This window comes from Crotalus tigris, unplaced genomic scaffold (assembly GCF_016545835.1).
Source record: "Crotalus tigris isolate CLP2741 ecotype Arizona unplaced genomic scaffold, ASM1654583v1 scf7180000017946.1269602, whole genome shotgun sequence".
NCBI classification, from domain to species: Eukaryota; Metazoa; Chordata; class Lepidosauria; order Squamata; family Viperidae; genus Crotalus; species Crotalus tigris.
This window is the reverse complement of record NW_024096738.1, coordinates 808,670-835,710: the sequence shown is the minus strand read 5'-3', so window position 1 is coordinate 835,710 and position 27,041 is coordinate 808,670. Positions and strand designations below refer to the sequence as shown.

At 38.4% G+C, this 27,041-nt stretch overlaps 2 protein-coding genes across 2 annotated transcripts; one reads left to right on the top strand and one right to left on the bottom strand.

The window, feature by feature from the left end:
* Nucleotides 1–2,816: 2,816 nt before the first annotated feature.
* On the bottom strand, nucleotides 2,817–13,230 carry SARAF (store-operated calcium entry associated regulatory factor). Its single transcript, XM_039345228.1, has 6 exons — nucleotides 13,021–13,230; nucleotides 11,859–12,037; nucleotides 10,992–11,373; nucleotides 9,457–9,556; nucleotides 7,936–8,072; nucleotides 2,817–4,076 (listed from the first exon to the last, which is right to left on the bottom strand). The coding sequence occupies exons 1-6, from the start codon at nucleotides 13,103–13,105 to the stop codon at nucleotides 4,051–4,053; spliced, it is 909 nt and encodes a 302-aa protein (XP_039201162.1). The 5' UTR covers nucleotides 13,106–13,230; the 3' UTR covers nucleotides 2,817–4,050.
* A 4,490-nt stretch (nucleotides 13,231–17,720) lies between these two features.
* On the top strand, nucleotides 17,721–24,749 carry LEPROTL1 (leptin receptor overlapping transcript like 1). The gene is made up of 4 exons (XM_039345227.1): nucleotides 17,721–17,856; nucleotides 20,134–20,209; nucleotides 21,248–21,434; nucleotides 22,038–24,749. Exons 1-4 carry the CDS (start codon nucleotides 17,841–17,843, stop codon nucleotides 22,152–22,154), a joined length of 396 nt encoding a protein of 131 aa, XP_039201161.1. The 5' UTR covers nucleotides 17,721–17,840; the 3' UTR covers nucleotides 22,155–24,749.
* Nucleotides 24,750–27,041: the final 2,292 nt, after the last annotated feature.

Here is a 27,041-nt window from a genome sequence, read left to right as displayed (position 1 = left end):
GGCGAGCTCCCATTTCTTGCCCCAGCTCCTGCCCACCTAACAGCTCAATAGCATGCAAATGTGAGTAGATAAATTGGTATCTTAGGTGGGAAGGTAACAGCATTCCATGGGCCTTGGCATATAGTCATGCTGGCCACATGATCATGGAAAGGATCTTCAGACAATGTTGGCTCCCTCAGCTAAGAAGAGATGAGTACCTAGAGTTGGAAATGACCAACCCTAAGCCTAACCCTAACCTAACATAGGCTCATACTACAGGCACCCAACTGGATTTACTGTTCATATTTCTCTATTATCGGTAGCACTTTAGAAGTTCTTGTGTTGTTTCATTTCTTGGGGATCACAGGGCCAAATGGGATCACTGAAGAGTAGAGACTAAATAGGGGCAACCCCCAGTCTAAGGTCTAGTTATACACCCATTCCAGCTGCCAATAATGCCTCAGTGAAACTGCCTACCAGTTCTTCAAGCTACGTCTGAAACTGATCAAGGTCCATTAGTTGCCTAGGGATAGACTGATCAAACAGGTCTAACTTCCCCCTGGTAAGTAGGGGACAGCATTAGCAAGCCAAACAGCAACCAGACTATAATGACTGAAACACCTCTGTCCTGGATTCATCAAAGGTAATTGACAACAACAAAGGACTGAAGATAAGGTTCTCCACCCTCAGCTCATATCACACCTGCCATAGGACAAAAATAAAAAAAAAATCCCAGATCTTATATGCAACCTCCTATGTGCATCAGGCATTCAGATCCATAGTTGCCATGGTGGTTATGAATTCCTGGGCCCTCCAGACCCTATATCATACAAGAGCATTTAAGCAATTCAAGCAGGGATGTCACTGCACAGTAAGGAAGATAATAAAAATCTGGAAACCAGTTTCAACCACAGAGCCCTCCAATTTTCTGCAGTGCAAAACTTTTGAAAGTGGTTACAGCCTTCTCAGGTGTCCCATCACTCCCTACCCTTGAGTCATTGCTGCTCCCAAACTCAAAACCCAAGTGAGCATATCTTATAGAATATAGAGGAACAGCTAGATAACAGGCCACTGGGGATCTAGTGATAGAGCTTCAAAAACAAATATTGGGGCAGAAATCAGGTTAAATCACAGACATCAACCATTTTCTCACCCACAAATTTATTTATTTATTTATGAGACTTATATACCGCTTTAAGTGTGAGCACTCTCTAAGCAGTGTACACCAGTAAGCAATGTATATATATATTTACATTGCCCCCAACAATCTGGGTCCTCATTTTACCTACCCCGGAAGGATGGAAGGCTGAGTCAACCTTGAGCCGGTGAGATTTGAACCGCTGACCTGCTGAACACAGTCAGCTAAAGTGGCCTGCAGTACTGCACTCTAACTGCTGCGCCACCTCGGCTCTTTGTGGTTGCCTTCTATCTTTCACCATTCTGATGTTACTGCCTGCCTCCCATCTCAGTCTCTCCCAAACCTTGCTCTCCTCCTCCCAGACCACGAGAACCTCCAACTTCACATTCCACTATACATCCAATTGCACACCCCATCTCCATTAGAACACAGCACCCCAAAAGCTGCTCCTGCTCAGGAATCACTAGGGAGACCCAGCTATTGTCATGTACTTAATCCCATAATCTATCTATCTCAACCCCGCTTGCTTCAAACTATCAGAGCCTTCTAAAGACACAATTCTGTTTCTAGCTCCCAATCCTCCAGTCTAGTACAGGGTGTGTTCCAGATTTAATTACTAAGTAGGCGATCCAAGAGCCAATCCTAGCTGTTAATACATTAGCATAGATCCTCCAGGGTGATTTTCAGAAAGACTCCGGCAGAGGCTATGTTATGGTACAGACCAATATTTGGCATGACCCAGCTCCTATTACCCAGACCTCTCACTACCATTTCTCAGATCATTGTTCTCAGGTCTGCTGAGAGCTGTATTTCAGGAGGCAAAATTAACACTGCTGCAATTCCCAAAACCTCCAACCAGATCTTCTCTCCTGTGATGCCAACAAGCATTCATAAATTCTGGCCCAAGTTCTGCTCAAATCTATGGAGGGAGTTGCCTCAGTGCAACCAGCAGGCTGACATGTAACTCCCAGTACTTCAGCAGAATACTGATCTTTCTCATTCAACCTTTGGACTGGTTTGAAATAATTCAATGCTTGGTTAGAGCTTGCTCCCAAGACAATATCACCATATATCATTTCAGTCATTGCCTCAGTTATCTCCACTACTAAATAAAACTAATAAGATCCAGTTCCCATGGGGCATCACCTTGAAATAAATGTTTGTGTGCATGTGTGTGTGTGTGTGTGCATTTCTCTCTCTCCCTCTCTCCTTCCTCTTCAGTCAGAAAGCATTCAAGAGCAGCTTTCATGTTAATATGTCTGCTACAGCCAAAGCTATGTCAGCAGGAAGATTCCAGAGGTTTCCATTGCCTTCCTTAAATAGATTAGTTTTCAGCATTCGACAACTATAGAGCAAGACCTATTTGTTCTAAAAAAAAAAACAAGTTTCCGTTTCTATTGTCAGTGCAATACAAGAGATACCAGAGTTTTGGATTAAATTAATTCAATTGTTATGAGACAGCTTCGTTGTTTGGAGAATTTTTCTATGTATCAAAATGTCCCTCCCTTTTATTACTGTATTGTTATACTTATAATTTTGTCACTGTGTTGATTCTTTAATGTGATTTTATGCATCTGAATTTCATTAATTTGCTAATTTAAACAATTATGAGTTTCTTTGCATACCTGTTTTGTTCACTTGTTCTTTAAATATTTAAAACATGTTAATGAAGAATTAACATTAAAATTCAGATATGACATACTTTCAGACATTATTACTTTATTTTGAAATTTAAATACTAACTTTTGGGACTGCTGTTAATTCCTCAGCAATTTAATTTTCTACAGGAATGGAAACTATGAAAAAAATCACAAAAATGCTAGTAAGAAAGGTTAGGAAGGAGCAAATGCAAACGAAAGAGAAAAAGAAAAAAAAAATGTACATTTAACTGGAAGTAAAAAAAATGCCCAGTCAAGTCACCCATGCATTGTATTATTTATGTCTCATCTTACCAAGAAAGTAATGCCTGATCTAATAAAGGACAATTTTTCATATAAATAAGTCTTCAGTGTGAATTCCTAACATCCCTGAAAATGCATTCCAAGATATCTGTGCCATAGATTCCAGCAAATTAGCTGTATGTAGTTAACAACTCCTAACTAGAAATGATTGTAGACAGTTATATAATCCAATATAGGCCTACCGGAAGCAAAGTCCACTGAATCTAGTGGAATATCTGTCTAGTTGACTTTTCCCCCCATCTCAGTTTTTTCTAAAGAACTATTGTAAAGAAAATAACAGACCGAGATTTCTCTTCTGTTGGTTGGATCAGTCTGTTCAGTCCAGAGAGTACACTATTCTGAATAATGTTTCATTCTTTGCTTTTATAATGTATAACAGCCATTATCAGAGAGGCCTTAGAAGAGGGATCCCTAACCCCTGTTCCCTAGACCGGCACTGCCCACGGCATGCCAGAAACCGATCTGCGCAAACAAGTGAAGCCCCATTCGCAGGATGCAGGCGGCCTGTGAAACCACACCCCCTCCAGTTCACGGAAAAACCTCTCTCCATGGAACCGATCCTTGGTGCCCAAAAGGTTGGGGGCCGCTGCCTTAGAAAATGGCATTTCCAACATTTTAAATATATAATTATGACTAATATTCCAGTCCTTAGTCCCCATCATGATGGCAAGCTATTATTTCTAGAAGAGATACTCCAATCCATCTGAAAGGCACTAGATTGCAGAAGGTTACACTATTCTCTCCCCTTTTCTATAGAACACAGTTCCATGTTAGAGATTACTTGAGAAGCTTCCCCATTCTGTCAAAAGTTACTGTTCCAAAATAAATTTAATGTCATTTTTAGAGATGCACAGATACAAATATATACAGCTGAATTAGAATTTTATAACTCTAACAGACAGGCTTAAGACACATTTCAGAATTGCTGAAATGTTGCTTTATTCACTTGTTAGGTAGAGTGGGAGTCAAACTTCATCTTCTTTTTGTACCTCCAAAACCTAAGAAAAAGAGATGGAGAAACAGAAAAAAGCTATTATTAATCAATAGCGAATTCTAAAATAATCTGAATAATGAAATAATAAAGGAGATAAATGCATTCAGCTCTGTGAGCTAGTTTACAAAAAACTAGCTCACAGGAAGGAAGAGGCACAGCAAATCAGATAGAGCCTTTATTTCTCTATGGCAGTGGTTCTCAATCTTTTTAATGCCGCGACCCCCCAACCGGTCGTAAGTCGAGGACTACTCAACCAGTCGTAAATCGAGGACTACTCAACTGGTGCAGCACCATTTGCAGAATGGGACTTTTGGCAGGCTCAGCAGGGCAGAGACAGCCTGGACAATTCCTATTGGCTTTTGAAAGCCAATAGAATTAGACTCTGTTCAAGAGAGTCTATTCTATTGGCTTTCAAAAGCCAATAGAATAAAAGGGAGTAGCATAGCTAAGGAAAAGGGGGGGGGGGAAATGGCGGACTGCGTTGTTTGGCGACCCCCATGAAACGGTCGTTCGACCCCAAATGGGGTCCCGACCCACAGGTTGAGAACCACTGCTCTATGGTAAGGTTTGATAGCCTGCTTATGCATTAAGGAATGTAATATAATTTTACAAGATGGCACAAGTGCTCAATCCCTCAATTAAATGACTGAAATAAGAGACTGCTAAATCTTGCAAGATTTCAGCACTCTAGCCCCAAATCTTTGAAGGTCTCAAGTGAGAATATTTGTGTATTTTTATCTGCGGGGAAATAGGTTATTCTTGCTTTATTAAGATGGAGTGGGTGCATTGCTAATCTCTCCTTTATACTATGCAACCTGAAGATTCTGCTGCTGTTTTAGAACACAATATAGCTCATCAGATCATCCAGACCCTAATTCTATTTAGCATTAATGGAAATACATCTTTTGTTTTAGTGTTATTATCTAGGAAATGACACAGTGATTAAAATAAAATGTCTTGCATTGTAATTTATATAAGAGTGCAATCCTACATATGTCTACTCAAAGCATACAAATAGGTGGAGGAGAATACGACTGCAGTCTCAGAGACAGAAATATATGAGTCCTGCCAAAAATATAATCAACACCTTCACTAGTTTGTCAGACAACCCACCCCCTTCACTTTCCCACTAGCTGAATTCTTGGGTTTGACTATAATGCCAGGTGGTAGAATTCCATTAGGAATTATCTGCCACTACAGGTAGTCCTCAACTTACAACCATTCATTTAGTGACTGTATGAAGTTATGACATTAAAAAAATGACTTATGACCATTTTTCACATTTTTGACCATTGAAGCATTCCCAATGGGCCATGTCATCAAAATTTGGGCGCTTGGTAGCTGGCATGTATTTATGGGGGGTCATGTGATCGTCATTTGTAACCTTCCCAAGTGGCTTCTGACGAGCAAAGTCAATGGGGGAAGCCAGATTATCTTAACAATTGCAGTGATTTGCTTAACAACTGTGGCAAAAAGGTCATAAAATATGGCACAACTCATTTAACAACTGTCTTGCTTAGCAATGGAAATTCTGAGGTCAGTTGTGGTTGTAAGTGAGGACTTTTTTACATGGGGAGATGCTCAAATCTGAAATCTGGATGAGGCAGAATATGAAATCCCTCTAAGTTTTAAATGAATGGTTGCAGAATAAACAAATGCAGACCTAAGCATTTGTTTATTTACCAAATTTGTAAGCCGATCCAATCTGCATGATTCTGGGGGAGGTTAAAAGATACAGTATAATAGTAGGAAATATAAAAATGTAGAATATATAATCTATTAAAGAAAAGTCCAGAGAAAATAAACAATCAATTAAACAACTGAAAATATTTCACAAGGATTCTAATACATATTCTAACCTAAGGCCTGGAGACAGAACCAGATTTTTAGGAATCATTAAAACTCTGCTGGGGGTGTGCCATAAAAAACCTGCACGCGATACAGTAGGTGGTGATACATTACAAACTGAACACAGGAGTAATAAATACTTTTATTTCAATAAAAGCAAAAAATAGGAATAATTTAACTGCAGCAATTACAGAAATGTGAGATCTGCATTTCAAAAGTAACATTCAATAATCTGTAAATAGTCTAACCCAGGGGTAGACAACCTTGGCTCTTTTATGACTCGTGGACTTCAACTCCCAGAATTCCTGAACCAGCCATGCTGAGGAGAAAGGGAGAAGTTTCCAAGCTGAGTCATGCTGCCTCAGGAATTCTGGGAGTTGAAATCCACGAGTCATGAAGGGACCAAAGTTTCCCCCATGCTGGCTCAGGAATTCTGGGAGTTGAAATCCACGAGTCATGAAGGGACCAAAGTTTCCCCCATGCTGGCTCAGGAATTCTGGGAGTTGGTCCACGAGTCATAAAAGAGCCAAGGTTGCCTACCCCTGGTCTAACCAAACAAGAAAAACAGAGGATCGAAGCAAATACAAAACTGGAGAAATTGAGGAAACTGCACTAAACAGAAATAAATTTAGACCTCCATATGATGAAACTTTGCCTGCCAACATTTATGTTACTAGAATTTTCTAAGTTTATGCTTGAATCCTAAAACTAGTTGCATAAAATCCTTTTTCTTCAGATAACTGTTCCTCTGAGAACAAAATAAATTCCTAGGCTTGTCTGCCCTTGAATCTTATCCTCTTCGTTCTTACTGGGAGAAACAGTGATAGAGAATTAGCTGGCAGAGCACTCAAAAGTAAGACCCTCCAATTATGAATTTTTTACCAGCCACTCAAAATTGTTAAGTCCTACTAATATACCCCAAGCTGCCTAAAATTTTGCACTGGGAAATTTGAGTATTATATACTGGATCCTATGTCCAAGATCCAATCACAAAAGTCAATTTTCAAGCAATCACTGCTTGTCTGAGATGACTACTTAATGAACTAAGTTCCGTACTCTAACTAGGAGTTCCTAAAAGTTTTGCCATCACATCTACTTTGTGTATTCTTAATGTACATACCTCCTCTAAAAATTCAAACACTACAATGAACACAAATGAACAATGAAAAGAATATTATGAAACTTTGGGAAAGATGTTTTAGTGAACAATGTACAATTAAAAGCTTATATGCAGTTCCCTTGGACTCTGTCTGCACATCCACAAGGGAAATAGCCCTCACAGTTTGGAAAACCCTGGTCTACAGGATGATTTGTGTATATGTGCAAATCTACTTCTGAGATATCAAAGAAGCAGTACAGTTAATTCAGAAACCTTTCTGCTGTTAGACTACTTAATTATCACTCAATTATCTACTAATCTCCCTTTTATGACTTTTGGAACATCTGTTACAATTCAACACAACCTAAAAAAATTTAGCAACAAAAAAGAAACGCAAAACAGACCATAGTAATGGCAGAGTTTCATCAGAAGAAAGTCATTGTTAACCAATTTTCTTAACAATTAACTAAATATAGGATACTTTTTGAAACTGATATTGTACTCCAGCTGTACTCCATACATCTATATATATGGGGATGAATTATATATTCATATAATGATGTACTAAATCCTGTTTTGTACTTTATTTCCATTTCAAAACAAAGAAAAGATTTACAGATCAGATGTAGATCCCCTATCATAATGAGAACTAGATATAAGTCTGATTGAAAACAGTGGGGAAAGTTTATTTATTTATTAAATTTATATGCCACCTGTGTAATTATCTAGAGTAACTCTGTGCAGCTTACAATGGCATAAAAGCATTAAAACAATTAAGTAAAAGATTAAAAAACAAAATTTGCTATATTAATCCAAATCCAACTCTTTTCAATGGGATTTTTTAAATTGGAAAGTTATTGATATCAGGCATTGTTAACCCAAAAATCAAGGACAACATGGATTATATATAACTTACCAGAGGTGGGTTTTGTTTCTGAACTATAAGATGTTGAACAGCTATTTGAATTACCCAATGAACCAGTAAATGGTGGTGGAGCAGATGGACCAGCCCATGTGCTGTAATAAGGAGAATGCCTGTGATCTAAAGGTGACCTAGAAGAAAATGATTCTGCTAATTAATTTGTCTTTTTGGAAGTGTACAAAATTAAAATTTTAATATATGAATAATCTAGAATAGAACTAGGCCATTAAAGGCAAAGTTGCTCTTTAGCAATCAGCAAGTAAACATAGAATATGTAAACCAATATGTAAACAATTGGAATATATTCAATTATTCCAACAAACTGAGATATCTCTTCAGTATTATTTTAGTTCTATTACTATTTAAAAAGGAATATTTCCAAGAAACATACTGATTTACCATTAAGGTATGTATTGATATCAGGAAAAACTTAACAAGATTTCACATTAAAAAATATGATCAGAACTCATACAAATTCAGTACAAAAATCATACAAGCTGCATAATACATGCAAAAGGCTAAAAAAAACTTTTTAAAAAGTCCACTAAAAATAACAGCATTACTCCAGTGATTTTGGAAGGATATACAGAAGAATTATCAGTGAAAAACTGAGGGGGGGTGGAATTAGAGACAGACAACTTTGAAAGTAAGTAATAAAAGCAAAATTCAATGTGGAAAAGACATAGTTAATAGGAAAGACAAGATCATATTTGTACACAGAAATTTGGGAGACAACAAATGTACAATAAAGAGAAGTAAGAATCTATTTAATAGCATCAAAATAACCAAACTGAGCCTTTAATTCTTATATTTATCAAAATACTAATACCGTACTTTTTTTCATTATAACCATTGTTATTAAAAGAAAGACAAACAAACAAGGATTTAGAAAAACAGGTACTACTGAAGTAGTCGCCTTAAAATTGACAACTGTTTATATCTTTGTTCTCTGGAAACTGCAGCTTGTATTTTTAACAGCACTGCAGGAGTTTCTTCCCTAATGATGCAATATTAAGCAACTACAGGGCATAAGGGACAGTGTAATGCATGAGTCAATGATAGCTATTTTCTTTATTTTACAAGTCAATCCATTTATCACCATTTACTGCTGGGTTCTGAATTCTGTGTATTCTGATAAACAACCTACTTCTTCAGTGTTTCTCAATTATTCTAAAAAAAATCCTAGAGATACCTACCAATTGGACAACTATTAAAAAACTTTAATAGGCAAAAAATTCTTATCCTAAAATAAGGGTTCTGCAGACAGCTAGGTCACCAGCCCATCTTTGTATCTGGTGCTACTCATCATTGCTGATTGCAAGTAGTAATGAATAGGATAACTATTTCTCAAAACATTCATAATCTATTGTTATTTTAAAGATCAACCTGTAAACAAAACATTCCATGTGGACAACTGATAGTATATTACTAGTATGAAAGAAAAAAATATTTTCCTTTGGGAGAAGCAATTTCTTTTCTGTCAGATAGGATTGTTGCAAGAGAAGACAAGATTACCTTCGGTTGCCAATCAAATATCCAAGAAGTCCTCCGGCACCTAATCCAGTCCAGAAACCTGGCCTTGAATTGGAATCATAGTTGGACCCACTAGCAGCTCCTTAATTTAAATAAAATTATATAGATTTGTAATCAAATAATCTTTGTGATCAAAGCTCTTTTATAATTAAAATATATATATAAATAGGCTACCTCAGCAGATAATTGAAGAGTCTTACAAGCTCTCCAAAGTTTTAAATCAAACATTGATGTATAACCCTATGGAACTATTGATTTTACTGGAGAAACAGACTATAGGCTGTCACTTTTTATCTCCTTATTTTCTAAAAGGGCAGGTATATTTCCCAGACTTTCGACTAAAGGATCAACTCAGAAATACAAGGAGTTCTCATTTTAACTGTACCTGAAATGTCTACCAACTATATAAACAAGAGCATTTATTTATTTATTAATAAAATTTATATGCCGCCCAATTCCTAGGGACTCAGGGCGGCGTACAAAATTAAAACAATAAATATAACAATAAAAATGAGTACATTTACACAGCATGTCCCAATCGTATCCCGCCCCCTCCCGGGGACATCAACCCCAGGCCTGCCGGAACAGGAGAGTTTTAATGGCTTTCTTGAAGGCCAGCAAGGTGGGAGTAGTTCGAATCTCGGGGGGAAGTTGATTCCACCAGGTCGGAGCCACCACAGAAAAGGCCCTTCCCCGAGGACCCGCCAGCCGACATTGTCTGGCCGACGGGACCCGAAGGAGGCCCAATCTGTAGGACCTCACCGGTCTCTGGGAACTATGCGGCAGTATGCGGTCCTGTAAGTAACCTGGTCCTAAGCCATGAAGGGCTTTAAAGGTGACAACCAACACCTTGAATTGCGTCTGGAGACCCACAGGAAGCCAGTGCAGCTCGCGGAGGATAGGTGACACGTGGGTGTACTTTAGTGCACCCACAATCGCTCTCGCGGCTGCATTCTGAACCAATTGCAGCCTCTGAACGCTCTTCATGGGTAACCCCATGTAGAGCGCATTACAGTAATCCAGTCTTGAGGTGACAAGGGCATGAGTAACTATGAGTAGAGCCTCCCGGTCCAAATAAGGCCGCAACTGGTACACCAGGCAAACCTGGGCAAAGGTCCCCCTGGCCACAGCCGATAGATGTTGTTCCAAATTTAGCTGTGAGTCCAGGAGGACACCCAAGTTGCATGCCTGTACTGAGGGAGGTAAATTTACCCCCCCCAGGACTAATGATGGACCATCAGAATGACCCTTGGGGGGCAAGACCCAGAGCCACTTGGTCTTGTCAGGGTTGAGTCGAAGCCTGTTCACCTCCATCCAGACCCTCACATCTTCCAGGCATTGGCACATCACGTCGACTGCTTCACTGAAAGGACACGGGGTGGAGATATATAATTGGGTATCATCAGTGACCCCATTAATAATGATAATTAACAATGAATGAACCTCCTAGAGTTTGAAAAGTAGATTACTTATCAATGTTACTAATAAATGTTTTTGTTGTGATGTAAGAGATTTACCTGTGTAATTTGATTTAAATCCTGGTGAAGGTGGGCTTTGATAACTTTGCCCGTAGGATCCTGAATGTACATCATCATTAGGGAAATTATGTTGTCGGTTATCACAGAGGAATAGCTTGTAGATGCCAAAAACAAAAACAACAAATAATATTACCAGGATCAATCCAAATCCAGAACCAACTGAATCTTGAGAAGGTGCAGAATAATAGGTCCCAGAAAAAGTGTTAGCCTTTTGCTGTCCTTCTTTAGTTAACTCTAATGTGTATTCCAAGCCACACGATCCTTTTAAAATGAAAGGGTCATCTGGATAATCGTAGCCTTCACAGCTTACTTCAATTTTTCCAAAGCGATATGAAACATCCAAATGTGCTTTACATTCCCACTGAAAATAAAAGAGAATTATTTTTCTACAATAAAATACATAACAAAATTGAACATTGACTTAAACTTGATATATTATTTTTAGTAATTTTATTAAAATACAATGCGATCTTTTTTTCTAAAAAGTTCTAATTAAAGCCTCATAAGTAAGCTTTAAAACTCTAACAGAGCTTGAAAGAATGCACATGAAAATACTGCCAGACAAGAATGCTAACTGACAAACTTGTTAAAGTTGTTTTGAAGGAATATGGATTTATTTTAACTACGTTACTTTTTCTCCTGTTGGCAATCCTGCAGCCCCATTTTTCATTGTTAACTCATTGCATCTTCCTGGAGTCAGTTTTGGCTTGATTATATATATATATAATATATATATATATATAAATTTCTTCTTCTCTTTTTAAAAGCCAGCCATTTAGTCAATTTTACATTTATACAAAAATTTTCCACAAGATAATAAATTTTTCTTCATATGAAGAAACATACCTGCACATCATAACCATCCCAGCCTTTGTTGTAACACTGAACAACCTCAGGGGTATATGCTGTACATCCAGCTGAGCCTCCGGTACATTGCAACTGGGGCACTGGAGATGTCCTCCGATAATTTGTGTGCTTGCCCTTATAGAGTGTCAGGGCTTGGACCTCCCTCAATAGGACTCTCTCTGATAGAATATAAGTATTATGTAGTTATTAGAATATTATATTATGTAGTAGATTAAGAAACACTAATCAAGATAATGAATACATATTTTAGGATTTTGTGAATTTATTAGTGCCAATAAAGTTCTCAGAATAATTCCTGTTAGGTGGTATATTTTGATTATTTACAAATAGTAATCTCAAAAGTTGCTTTAATAAAAAATATATCTAAGATTAAAGTTAACATCTGTGCTCTGTAATTAATATTGCTTTTTTTGTTCACCAATTATCCTATTTTATCAAGTATTCAACCACAAGTTTTCAGAACTTCACAAGCAATACATAGGTGCCTCTCCCTAATTGTTCAGTATATAATATTCAAGAATTGGTGAACAAAAAGCTTCAATTTGCTCCATAATGTCCTATGCAATTACTTAGGAAAACAGCCCAATGATGACTGGATTCCAACAAATCACCGTTTTACAAATTAAACCACAAGAGCAGTATTGGGGAAAACCCTAAATCATTCTTTACACATCCCAATGACTATATTTACACAACAGAGTAAAAATAAAAACAAAAAACCAGACACTAGTTAATCAACATGCCCTGCAATGGTGGCCTTAAATATTTAATTCTGTTAAAAACATGTAGCAGTGGGGGCGTTTATGGATTCATGTGACATCTAAACCCAATCGGTGTCTTCGAAGAAATCTGCAGGTTTGGTTACTAGTGTCAATTATTACAAATGGCTTCTAAAATGTCTTCCTAGTAAGGCCGGCGCCCATTAGTATATCGCACTTTCCCCATAAAAAGCTGGCCCGAGGACCAAGAAATGGCCCTCACTCCTCCAGAAAGATGCTATTTCAGGACTGAAACCCCTCTGAACCAGACACGAGCGTCAAGTCACTGACGCCGATAGCAACGATTCCTCCCCGACCGTCGTGAACCGAGAGAGGCAGGCTTCCTAAAGCGGTTCGCCCGGTGAGCCCATCCCTCGCCTTACCCTGCTGTTGCCAGCCCATCGCGACATACGTTCCCGTCAGCACCACCAACAGCGGCAAAAGCAGCCGCGCCCGAGACGCCTCCATTTTAGCCCTTTCACTGAGAAACGAAGAGCCTCAGCTCCAGCCTTTTTCGCCTATGGCAATGGGTCTCGTGGCTCCGCCTTCGGCGACGCTGATTGGCTCTTCGGGTTGCCTTTCTAACCCGGCAGCGCCATCTCGAGACAAGCAGGCTTCGTTCCGCGCTAGAGTTACTGAGCGGAAGGAAATCTTATCAGGACAATGGAACGGTAGGAAAGCCTTGCTGTCAACTAGCCATCCTATTGGCTCACAGGCGCCGCCCAGGAAAGTCAGTATAACATAAAATCTATGTACGCTCAGAACAACCAATGGAGTTGTTGATGGATGTTTACAATCGGTTTGTCTTCTTCCGGTGAGTCATCGGCAGCGAAGAATGACTTTACTTTAAAGCAGACATGTCAAACATAAGGCCCGGGGCCGGATGTGGCCCGCCCGGGGGCCTGATGTGGCAAAGTGGTTTCATGTGGCCTGCAAAGCCATCCTGGAAACAGTGAGGGAATGGCCTCCTCTGCCTTGGCCCTGGCCCAGGCCAGCCAGGAGCCAATGTACAATTTTGTGGCGGCCATTTATGCTGAAACGCATTCAGTCTTAGCTCCATAAGCCGCCCCCCCCCCCCTGCATGGCCTGAGAAGAACAGTGAGGCTTCTCCAGTGGACCATGCCTTGGCACTTGCTCTGGTCCTACCCTTTTCTGCCAGAGACCCTTAGATCTATCCCGCTCCTGCCCAGGCCCCCACAGGCACCCTTAATGCGAATGATGTAGAGCTGGCTACACCCACTCAGTAGGCCACACCCATCTACACCCACCCAGTAGGCTGTACCTACCCTGGCCACACCCACCTGGCCCCCTGAGGGCAACCGCAATGCTGATGCGGCCCTCAATGAAATTGAGTTTGACACCTGCTTTAAAGAGTATTGTTGTACACCGCTCAGAGTCACTTCTGTTGAGATGGGCGGCTGTATAAATTTGATAAACAAATAAATCTGTATTGCACTTCTGAATACAAGCTTGTTTTTCTAATAGAGTATCTGACTTATTCTCTGAACACAAACAAGAAAATTTTGCAACTTATTAAATTACAAATGCCTCGTGGCAGGACAATTAGCCAGAACCAAGGGTACGATTTCGAGACAGGTTGCCATGTTAAGATTGCTAAATGATTAGGGGAAATTGGTTCTGTGTTTAACAGTCGCTTGATTATAATTTGTTGAATGAATGAAATCTATATATTTTGAAATGCTTCGTATTGAGGAACAAATTACTTCTGAATAAAAGTAATTTTAAATCGTATTCCTTATTTATTTTGCAATCTTTATAACCCACTCCAATGTCTGACCAGAATACAAAAAAATGCAAAGACAAAACCAAAATACACTGTAAACAACTAATTATAATTAAAAGCCATTAGTGAACACCATTGTTGCCCTTAAGATTAAAGCTAGGACTAAATTGCATCAGATTATTGCTGTTATTAATCTGAGATATGTATATTCATTTGTAGCTATTGTAAGGATAATTGAGCTTTTTGGACTTGGGGAAAAAAATAAAGATCTTTCTAGTTTTTTCATACAAATGCAGGTCCACTTATCATCCAAGTCTGATGTCATAAGTTGAAAGAAAGTGATAGTCAGCTTTCATGAGTAACAAGGTGGGACTAGAACTCAAAGTCACCTGGTTTTTAGCCTGGTGCCTTGACCACTAGGCCAAACTGACTGAAAACTGGGATAATCGTTAGATGAAATCAACAAGTTAGGATTTTCTCAATTTCTTTGCTGACATCTAGTTATCTGTATGTTTCTATCCCAGACTTCATACCCCTAGTAAAATTTTTGAAACTTTATATCGTAAGAACTGTGTTTACCTAAAAATAAAAGGTGCGTAAGTTTGCAAAATAGCATTTTAATCAGGTTTGCTGCTTGATGTGTCCTTTGAAGCTGAAATGGAAACTATCTGGAATAAAATGACAGTTATCCAAGCTTTTTAGTTTGTTTCATGCAAACTCTGCTATTATGACTTGAAATAGTTATTGTAAGCAGAAAATTCAGTTCACATAAGAGGGAACTGATTCTTTACATGCAAAGTTTTAAGGCTTCACAGAAGATGTTATACGGTTGGGTTTGAAGTTTTTAAAAATAAACAACTATATCTTCATTGTTTATTTTACTCTAAATTATTATACCATTTATATGCTGATTTCTTTTACAAAGTAAGAATTTGGGATTATCCTTAGAAACTAAATGAAGAGAAATTTAGGGCTGATAAATGATCTTTATATAATAATAAGGCTAAATGATGGAATTTGTTGCTATCAATTGTTACCATCACCAGTTTGGATGGATTTCAAAGGGAACCAAACATATTAATGGAAGATTGTAATATTTATTTTTAACCCTACCTTTAGTTTAATCAACTTAAGGCGCAGCATATATACCTAATGTTCCTGCCTTTTATGTTTTGCAGAATAGCCACCCCCCTGTGAAGTGGGCTGAGCTAAGAGACTGCCTCAAATACACTATATACCCATGACAATTAGTTACTAAAATGTTCACTGCTTGGGAGCATCCATGTAAGACAAGTATTACTTGTGAGCTTCCTGAATGCATCTGGCCATGCTTTGTGTGACACAGAATGGTAGAGTAGATGGATTATAGGACTGATGGAGAACCTTTTAGAGACCGAGTGCCCAAACTGCAACCCAAACCCCACTTATAGATCGTTGGGTGCCGGGTAAGCGTGGCTCATTGGATGGGTGTGGCCAGTTGGATGGGCATGGCCCATTGGGTGGGAGTGGCTGCCGTGGTAACAGCAGACTGGGTGCGACTAAAAAGTTCAATCAATCAATTCCAACTTTGCGAGATCTTTTTTTTCCTGTGAAAAGTTGAAATTGATTGATTGAATCTTTTTTTTTTTTTGCACACGGCGGTGGAGGACTAAAACGAAAAGGTTTTATAAAACCCAGCTGAAGGACTAGGACTGGGGTGACGGCATGTGTGCCCACAGAGAGGGCTCTGCGTGCTACCTGTGGCACGTGTGCCATAGGTTCACCACCACGGGATTATAGAGTTCTTATATTACATTTTATTTTTTCAAAGTTCCTTTAGTCACAATAATTTTCAGTATTTTACTATTTCAAGTAGTTCATTTACATAACATTGATAACAATTTCTCAAAACAAATCTTAATATTTTGTTAGCAATTATTTCTGAACATACATTACAAAACTTAAATCAGTGGCCCCCAACCTTTTGGGTAGCAGAGACTGCTTCAGTAGAAAGAGGTTTTTCTGTGGACTGGATGGGGCGTGGTTTCACGTGCAGCCTGCATCCCACAGATGGGGCTTCGCTTGTTTGCATGACCCAGGTTCTGGCATGCCATGGAAAGGTGTTGGTCCACGGACCAGGGATTGGGGACCCAATTTAGATAATTGATTAAAGTATGAAAATTATTTCTGCATAATGCATCTGTATAACTCCTCAAATGTGCTTTTTAGACCAATTAGAATCAGTAGTAAAAAAAGAATAAGTATTCTAAATAAATGCTGAATCTGGAACTTTCTAGATAAAATAAGTATGTATACTTATACAATTAATTAGGCTTTCAGAACAGACAAGTCATTTTTGTGGCATAATAAAAATACTAGGTTGGGAAGATTAACAGAAGTAATTATGAAGGTAATTCTGGTGTCATCTTATGTCTGCAAGATTAAGTTGGTGCATCTACCATAACTTCTATTTAACAATTATCTTAATTGTGCTAATTCATTGTTTTGTAATAAAAAAAAGCAGAAAAAAACCCTTTAACCATTCAGTCCATGTATAAAACGACTGCAACTATATAGGTACATTAATATATATTAATGAAATCCCTCTTACAGTCCAACAATAATTTATAAACTTTCCACAACTATTTTTGGAAATTTTGTCTAATAACCTCAGGTCCTAAAGGACTTTGAAAAGACAAGAGTTGAAAAAAGCCAGAAGAAAATGAAGCAGAGTCTATAGAGTCAAGTTTCAGTAAAGTTTAAAGACCGAATTAACTTTATATTGAAATCAAAAGGCTTTAATGTTAACAAAGGTGGAAAGAAAGATAAGATCACAAGCAGTGAAATGGATGGATTCTATTACAGTGTCAATGAATAATCTTTTGGAAGACTTGAAAGAACAAGTTGGAGACACATCGTCATGAACAAAATTTATCTGGTCACTACTAGTTGTAAACGACTTGATGTTACGTAATCAAACAATGGGTCTTCCTTCTTTTTTTAGCTTTTCTTTCCTCCCCACGTTTCGTTTTAATCATAGTAAAGTCTGTAGCAGGGGTCTTCAAACTTGGCTTTTGTGACTTGTGGACTTCAACTCCCAGAATTCCTCAGCCAGGCACGCTGGCTGAGGAATTCTGGGAGTTGAAGTCCATAAGTCACAAAAAGACCCCTGGTCTGTAGGTTCTTATTGTATTATCAACTTCTGTTGCCGAGTGGAGACAGCAGCAACTAGTCCCGTCCGTTATTGTCCCAAGATTTTTCTTCTGTTTCTTCTGTTTCTCCCTGGGAAGGAAAACAGGGTACACACACGCGAAGCTTTGCCTTATGTTCCAAAGGTACGTCCGCCGTTTCAGAGATCGCGATTCGTCGGAAGTCTTGCCTATGGCTAGAGCGCGCACTTCCGGGGCTTGTCTAGCCGCCTTCCTTCCCCGTGGTGTTGGTTGGGAGCGGCCTGGGCGACAGTAATACTGTGGCAGCACCATGGCCGGCATCAAAGGTAGCCTTGCTGGCTTGATTTCGGGGAAGGGCCTGGGGAGGATGGAAGCTACTTGGAGAGGGTGGACGGGATCCCCCCCCCCAGATCAGGCCGTTGGTGGAGGGGAGGGACGCCGCCCCCACCCTGACGATGACGCACGCCGGCAACGGTGTCTGTGGGGGGGGGGGTGCGCTGCGTTTCCATGACAACGCAGCCTGCCCTGGTGCATGACTGCGCGCTGAGGTTGGAAAGTGGGCCTGTGGAGAGCCCCCTATTGTCTCCTTTTCCCTGCTTCTGCCCGGATCAAGCACTCACGCTCGACTCGGCGCTGCTTGGCTAGGCAACCGCCGCAGGGCAGACTTGAAAAACACAGTGAGGCCTGTGCTTTTCACTGGACTCAACTTTCAAGCTATTAGGTCTAGGGTGGCAGCTCTAGATGTCTGTGTTGCAGTTTGAGGCCGGATACGTGATTATTAATCCTTGCATAAAACTTCCGGCTGCAGAGACCTATGAGTGCTAGATAGCGACATATACTAAGGGTCGTCTGGTCTGCCCAAGGCTGATGGGCGGAAATTAGGAAAGGAATGAAATTTTGGGCTCAACCAGACTTCACTAAATTCATGCTGTCCAGCAATATTGCAGTGCAGTCCCCATTTTTCATCTCTCTGAATGTAGATCCTGATGTACTCATTCTTGCAGCATCCTAAGATGAAACTGATTTTTAGTGGGATAAGCCTGGCAGGAAGAGAATACAATCTGATATAGTCCTGTCACACTAGATCAATACAATGTATATTACTATTTGTGAAGTAGACTAATACCAGTACTCTTGCAGAGTTTTTCACTATTCCATTAATAGAAATCTCTCATCTAAAGCACGGTATGAATACGTTTGGACTGCATATCTTTTACAGATAGGTTTGATAGAAGTATCTTCATATTTTGTATTAAAAACAAGATTAAAAAGATGGTACTACTGTACTTCTAATAACTTTTTTTAAAAAGCTATGTATTTTGAACTTCTAGCTTTGTTTGATGTGTTCCAATCAATAACCATATCTATGAATACCAATAGCAGTATTTGTGTGCATTTTATATTTTTATTTTTCATGCATGCATGTAAAAAGGCTGAAATATGTGTCCTAAATAGCAATTTAGGGGAATATTACAAGGAGGACCATAAAAGTGACTTTAGATAAAATGTTGAGATGATGATGATGATGATGATGATGATGATGATGATGAAGAAGAGGAAGAAAGAAGAGGAAGAAAGAAGAAGAAGAAGAAGAAGAAGAAGAAGAAGAAGAAGAAGAAGAAGAAGAAGAAGAAGAAGAAGAAGAAGATGATTGGAGAGTGGATGTGGCAGTAGCTGAACACAGCAGAATAGAAGAGAAAGAACTGGAAAAAAAGCACAAAATACCAAAACTGGCAAATCATAATAAAATGACTGTGGCAAAAGAAAGTAAAATGCCAATAGTAATAGGCACTTTGGATGAAAACTACCAGAGCATCACTTGAACTGTCAGCATTGACAAAATAATCACTGGTCAATTTGAAAGGGCAGCTTTACTTGGAATAGCTTACATCCTGTTATGATATCTTTAACATCATCAGACATCAACATCTGCATATCCCAGGCCCTGGTGAAGTACTTGATAGATGGATAAAAATGCCAAATCCTGTCTAAACACCTGGCTGACTGTGCAACCAACCCTAATATACAGTGTGAACTGCCAGTTCTTTAACTGATATTGGTCTTTATATGCATTGAGTTCTTCCCAAGAACCTAGGATGTTGTAATGTGTCATTCAACATCAGTGAAAAGTTGTTTAAATGTTCCTGTGCTCATGATACTTAATGCAATATCAATTAATACACTACTAAATGTGCTGGTTTTCCTCTTGAAAAACTGTAGCAGTAATACTGTATAACCATAAAACCTAAGGCAACTTGGCAGAAAGGCAAATTTAAAAAAAGAATGGTCAGAAAATCAATTATCAATGGCAATGTCGTATTACAAACCATAAAAATATATAAGCTCTTTTTCATTTTATAGAATGATTACGCATATGAGCATAAATGTAATATAGAAAATTTATATATAATACAATTTATAAAAAATTATAAATATATAAATTAACATATATCTCTAAATGGAGATAAGGGCATTTTACATTAATATGTTTCACTTTTCCTTTAAGTTCATTGGAGTTTCTCTTTTTCCTACAATTAATGTTTATTGAAGCAAAACAGTCACACAGGTTTGTAACTGACGAGGGTTTACATCTGCCTTTACAGCTTTAATCAGCTTGTCTTTTGGAGGAGCTGTTGGATTAATGTTCCTGATGCTTGGTTGTGCCCTTCCAGATTACAGGTATTGTACAGTATTTCCTTTTTTTCCCTTGCAATTTATAAAATTAAGTAAACACAGAACACCTGTGCTGATTTCAGTAAAGGTCTAGCAGCCTGAGAGTGAAAGGAGGCAGTTTTTCCAAGCTAAGAATAGCCATTTTAAGCATTTATGAAATTATTTTGTTTTGTCCTGTTAGCTAGTTTTCAGATCATTATGCCTAAATTATAGTAGCACCTTGGTACTCCTCGTTAATTGCTTCTAGGAGGCATGATGAGTACCAAACAAAATTTTCCCCTAAGGAAAAATGTAGTGAGTCAAAAGGCAGACAACATCGAAAGTTCTAGCTTGTGCATTGAGTACCAAACAAATGATGAGTACCAGGACAAAATGTTCACATCAAAATGCATTGAGTACCAAATTTGATAAGTTTCAAAACAGTTGAGTACCAAGCACCACCGTATTCTTCAATGGGCATGTAACAAGCACATCTTTTCAAGACTTATACAAAAACAGAATTTCAGTCTGTTTTATCATTTTCAGCCTGATTTATAATGATAGGCATTTGGAAGTACAATATTTTATTCCCATTACCTTCAGTTAATCACTTCTACTGGTCTGGCTGGGGGACACTTAAAGGACTATGTTCTGATTAGATTTCAGGCTATCACAATGTATTATACTTGCCTGCCGAAATCTGTCTGTTCAACTTCTTGTTTGCGCTCTCTGCACAGTATTACCTAGGGGTTCTTCACCTATGGAGAACCTATTCCAAAAAGCTTCCACAACTTGATTAACATTATAGGTGAAGAGTCCTCCTGTCCCTAGCCATATTACATACGTCATACTTTGTATTTTGTCTTTGTGTGGTATTTTCAACTGTCGGAAGCAAAAGTATTTTTAAAATCAGACAAAACAAAATAAATGTTAAGTTCCTCTATACACATGCACGGTCAATGGGAAAATGGATAAAATATTTACTTAAGAGTAGTGTGATTTTTGAAGCAAATATAAATGAAAGATATCTATAAAATAAAAACATGCCTTTGTATTTACTTTCAGCAAATATTGGCCACTGTTTGTTTTGTTCTTCTACACCCTCTCTCCAATTCCATACTGCATAGCAAGAAGAGTTGTTGAAGATACAGATGCTACAAGTAATGCTTGCAAGGAACTTGCCATATTTCTTACAACAGGCATTGTTGTCTCAGCATTTGGACTTCCAATTATATTTGCCAGAGCAGAACTGGTTAGTAATGCCTTCTGTTTAGCAGTTTTCCTTTGATGTTTGACACTTGCTTCCAGAATAAGATGCAGAAGTCTGTAGAGATTCAGGTCATAGTTGTCTCTAAGGTATTTTTTTTTCCCCAAAAGACAACTGGACTGTTTTTTTCCTTGAGGAAGACATTTCTTTTGAAAAAAAACACATTTGAGACAAGATGCAGAAGCCTACAAAGCACAAGTTAACAAGATTTTGTCAACATATACAAACTGTCATTAAGAGCTGAAATGTAAAAAACAAACCTCTGAAAGTTCCCCAGATTAACATTTTATAAACCCTTTGGTATATAACATTCAATCAGTGGGTGTTGGGCATCACTTGATAAAAATGGTTTGAGGGTGTTGAAATTCAGAGGATACCAAGTTGTTTGCCTTCCCAATTAAGTAACTAAGTCTAAGTGTTAAATTTTAAAAATGGTTTGCATTAAATAGAACTATTTGTGAAAGGATGGCGTCTTCCCCCATTCACAGAACAATTACACTGTATGTATGCCTGTAATAAGGCAGCTTCTGTATAGAAACATGGTTATGCTTTTGTGTATGTAAAACATTGTCTTTCCTTTCTCCACAGATTAAGTGGGGTGCCTGCGCACTTGTCCTAACAGGAAACACAGTCATATTTGCTACCATCCTAGGGTTTTTCTTGGTTTTCGGCAGCAATGATGATTTCAGCTGGCAACAATGGTGAAAAGAGTTGGAGTGAGAACTATCAACATCTCATGTCATTCAGTGGCCATCCATACTCAAGAAAGAAGGGGCAATAAAGTGAATGTACTGTTTTCACAGAGGGGACTTGGGGTAGGGCACTCGGTAGCCGGTAGCCGCTTTTCTTCTCTTTTCACAAACAACATTAACATTTGGCTTGATTTAAATATTTTTAATAGGTTGATGCGGTTTTATTTTAATACTTTATTTTGATGTGAGAACAGAATGCTTAAAATATGTTTAAAAGGTATCTTTTTTAAAGAGCCTGATAGCGGTAGTTAAATATAAAGTTGAATTTTTCACTATTGATTATTTTAAAACGAATGTGCAGTTATGACACCAAGTAATAAAGTAAAAACCAAGAATGGCACAATCCTGTCAAAAGTATGAGGCTTTTGACTGGGTCGTAGGCACAGGTTTGGAAGTAGCTCCCGAATTCCATAAAGATTATGGTTATGGAGAGAATTGTGCATACGGCCTGTTGATTTTAATCAGAGAATTAAGCATGCGTTCGGTACTCTAATTCTTTTCTGAAAATAAGTTAAGATTCTGGAAAGCTGAATTGTGCCCTTCAAGAGCAGTTATGCATTTTGTTGTGGAATTTTGGAGAAAAGCTGAAATGAAAAGTATTCAGCAGCTGGCTGGTAGGTGTTTTTATTATTATGTATGAGGCTGAAAGTGTTCCATTTCCATTAATCCCGTTTAAATGAGTATGAGAAAATTTTTGATGATAATGGGATATCTAAGTGTTCATTGCTTTAAAAGTTTGTCCAGCATACAAATATTTTGAGAGTTTTTATTTTTGATTATCTGAAAGGGGGAGGGAGATGGAATTTTAATTTTTCTTGTGGGAGTAGAAGACGGGACTTTAATCTTCATTTTTAAAGTCTTTTCTGAAAACTGTGTTTATGTATTGCGTGGGTCAACATTCTATATCAATTGTTTTTTTTAAGTTTTACCAAAGGAAAGATTAATGAAACTACTGATTATAGATAACTCAGCAGAAGGAAACCCTGCTCTAGGCATCTGGAAATAAGTGATTCTGCTCCTTTACTATTCACTTGCACCTATTACAACAAAGTATAAAAAGATAATTTCTGCTGCCCCCCCCTTTTTTTACTTTGTATATGGTATAAAAAGGTTTTTCAAATGTAGATTAACATTTCCACTGTAGATAGCCATTTAACTGGAAGACTAATTACTGCATACATATACAGTCAGGGCTTGGCTGCAATTGCAAATCTTTGAATATGAACATTTTATAGTAATTCTGTTGATGTTTTAGTTTATGCACCAATGTATTAAATGTTAGATCAAAACTGCAGTTCTGTTAAAATATAACACATGTAATTTGCAATATTGAATATCTGTTCCATTCCAGTTGGGGTTTTTGTTTCTATTAACCATAAATTACCATGTTTTGTAGATATATTTATTTTGTAGTCATACTTTCCTGGTAACTCCTTCATATGATACCTAAGTGTCTCTGTCTATGCTTGCATATCGTTTTATGCAAACTAGGCAAGATTGATACAGTCACTTAAACATAGTCCCTTTTTTTAAAACAATGCTATTGACATAGTCCTCTCCACTATCAGTCCAGTCCAGAGTGCCTTGTCTCCTCCCTCCTTGGCTGCTCAGTGATACGGTATATGTGTTTCACAGTGTGTCAGATCCATGGTATAGGAGACAGGGGAATGCATGTAAAGGTACTGTGCAAAAGTGTCCAATTACAAATAGTGCTTGGGGCACAGCAGTATTTGGCTTGAAGAAAAAGGAGGGAAGAAGACAATTTGCTGATCTCTTTCTACTGACAGAACTCTGTCCAGGGAAGTAAAGTTGAATCATGGCCTACATGTGCAGACTTCACAAGATAAAATGAATGTTACACAGACTGTAGTAGTTATCAGTGCAGGATTCCCATGCCCCTCTTTTAAAATTGTATGATACAGATTTCAGATAGAAAAGTATCTCTAAAGCCCGATAATTATTACAGTTTTATCTATGTTGAATCTTCAAAATATTTTTTTCTGGAGGGTTAAAAGACAGAAAATGGCCAAGCACGAGTATACTTTGCAAAACCTGCACAATTCTTTACAGCCCAGTCCAACTTTTAAATGTCTGAATCCTAGCAGTCTTAGGAACCAGAAGTGCAACTTCTGCTGCATGATGCTGAGATGGATGCAGTTACATCCCTGAAACTCCTTTGGAAATTCTCTGCACTGCACTGATGGTGGAATAATCTTAGCCATCAAATAGACAGATGTGAACTCATTTTGTGACACCCCCCTCAATCCTGTATTGTACCAAGATGGGTTCTCATTTTCCTGTACTACTATTGCTTTGTGATAATGACAGGCTACTCTTCGAGAGTGCCAGCTCTATTATATTTTATAGTAATGTTTGTCGTCTTAATAAGTTTGGGCAGCATTGTGGCTACAGACATACTGCTGCCTCCAATTATCAGGTGTTAAGATATTTGAGACATATGTTTTTTCCCATGTAATATGCACTGAGAAGCATTGCCATCCTACAGGCAGAAATTTTGATGAAAAAATAATAAACGATTTAAATATCCGATGGTTTTGGATTTTTAATGAGCATCCCTTAGCAATAAGATTTTTTATAAGAAAAAAACTGCTTCATTCTTTAGCAGAAAGGAATTTATTTAAGATTACTATTGGTCTTATATGTGGCTTTTGGCATATATTCTATGCATTTCATTACATGTATATGCAGGTAGTCCTCAAGTTACGAATGTTCACTTAGCAAATGTTCAAAGTTACAACATCTCGGCCAAAAAGTTACATGTGTTGCAACAATACAGTGGTCGTTTGCACTTATGAATGACTGCAGAGACGTTGCAAATGCTACTTTGGTGCCTGAGAGTCCTGAACTGCCCACGTTCGCCTCCTGCACAGCCTTGGGTGCTGCAGCTCTTGTCCCCTTGCTTCCCAAAAGCATTCCTTTGCTAAATTGCAAGAGGGCTCCTAAACAAACCTACTTTCCAGCTCCGTCGTGTTTCTCTGCCGCCATGTGCAGGGAAACAAAAGAAGTTTCTGGAACTAAAAAAAAAGTTGGAAGGTTTTTTTTTTTTTAAGGAGGAGAGCTGCATGTTGGCATGCCAAGCTCTCCAGTTCCGCGGTGGCGCAATTTGTGAAACCTCGGTGGGTTCAGCACTAGCAAGTGGCGGACAGGGCTGCACCCGCTTGTGAAAAAGGCTGAGACTTGGCAGCGAAGGGGAGAGGCTGACCCGGTGCTTCTCCACCTCGCTGGACAAGAGTTCTGGCACTCAAGGCTGTGCAGGAGGTAAGCATGGGAAGTGCGGGGCTCTAAAACGTGGCACCAAAGGTAAATTAGCGGTTGTTGAGGGGGTGGGGAGGAAATCCCAAGGGATGGAAAGAGGAAGCATGGGATCTCTCAGTGGGTGGGGGGAGGCCTTTGGTAGCCGGTCTTGTCCCTGCACTAGCCCCCCCATGGCCTTTCCCACCCTGAGATACCTCGTGTGCACTTAATGACCCGCACATTTGATTAACAAATGCGTGGGCCAAAGCAGGAAGTGATCACATTCAAGTAATGCCATTCACTCCTACGAATTCTCAGGTTGCAAATGTAATTGGCAGGCTCCGTTACATTCGTAACTCGAGGACTACCTGTATAATGCTACATTCAACAATTCAAATTCTACTACCACCGTGGCAAATTAGTCAGAAGGATTTGAAATTGCATTTGTAAAGATCATTAGCATTTAAGTTTAAATTTTTAAAAAACAAAACAAACAGAAAAGTGTAAAACCACTTTGAGGTGTTTTAAGTGGGAACTCTATACAAATGTTTTAAATTAATAAGAAACAAAAAATTGCTGTAATGAGCCATTTAAACCTAATCTAAAAGAGGAAAAGAGGAATCAAATATAATTTATCTCTAAGCTGAACCATGTCCCACTACTTCTTTCGGCAAGACTACTTTCTAAAGTATACAAAGCAGATAAAAAAATGGAGGAAAGAAAAAGCCAACATGCAAACTACCTTGGTAATTTTTAATTTTACTATTTTTATATAATGCTTTTTTCCTTGCTCCAATAAACATGGGGGTCTTGTGTGCTAGAGTATCATATTTCATTCAGTAGTGCAAATTGCTTCTGAAATTTTAAATTGCTCTTGAGATTCCATAGCATTCTTATCAAAAGTATCTCAATGGAAGCTTCCAATTTAGCCATTACTGGATGTATTCTTTTTAAATTACAAATTAACCAAAACACCTATACGAAAGGAGAGCTTCCAGTCTAAAGATGCTGATATGTATTGCAAAATCCAGGTTTCGGAGAAATGGGTTTGACAGAATTTGTAGACTAGGTTACTTTGTAGTGTAATAGTTTGGTACTAGAATTGGGAGGTGGAATTACAGCAATCAATAACACTTCTTTCTTTAAAAAAACAACTGATGTCTGATTGCATGAAGTACATTTGGGAGCACAGATTCTATTAGTTAAATATCCAACTCACTGCCTAATATTCTCCCTAAACGGAGAAAAATAAGGGCTCGCCTTGGATGACCCTAGAGTTTCTGTTTGGCTAAGTACTAATTTCTAGGAATTCAAAATATAGAAGATTTTTGAATGCACTTGGGAACTTGGTCTTGTTGGATGAGAAGCCTCTGACTTACAAAACCAGATTTGTTGCTTGGGTTAACTGGCAGTAATGACATAGAAGGAAAACATATAGTACTAATCTATTGGACTGAACCCAAATTGGAATCCAGTTGTAAATGGACTCCATTGTAATGAATACAAAAAAAATTAACATCAAATGTCCAAAATAATTAAGGGTTGGAATGGTTTACAAAGTGTACTTTATTTGTTCTCTGCCAGT

What these genes read in the sequence shown, in the direction of transcription:
- SARAF (XM_039345228.1), bottom strand. Translation starts at nt 13,105, where the DNA reads ATGGAGGCGTCTCGGGCGCGGCTGCTTTTGCCGCTGTTGGTGGTGCTG. An exon ending in TATTTGATTGGCAACCGAAG is followed by an intron (nt 8,073 to 9,456) that starts GTAATCTTGTCT and finishes ATTTTCTTCTAG; the next exon opens with GTCACCTTTAGATCACAGGC. An exon ending in AGAAACAAAACCCACCTCTG is followed by an intron (nt 4,077 to 7,935) that starts GTAAGTTATATA and finishes TCTTTTTCTTAG; the next exon opens with GTTTTGGAGGTACAAAAAGA.
- LEPROTL1 (XM_039345227.1), top strand. An exon ending in TGTGCCCTTCCAGATTACAG is followed by an intron (nt 20,210 to 21,247) that starts GTATTGTACAGT and finishes ATTTACTTTCAG; the next exon opens with CAAATATTGGCCACTGTTTG. An exon ending in TATTTGCCAGAGCAGAACTG is followed by an intron (nt 21,435 to 22,037) that starts GTTAGTAATGCC and finishes CTTTCTCCACAG; the next exon opens with ATTAAGTGGGGTGCCTGCGC.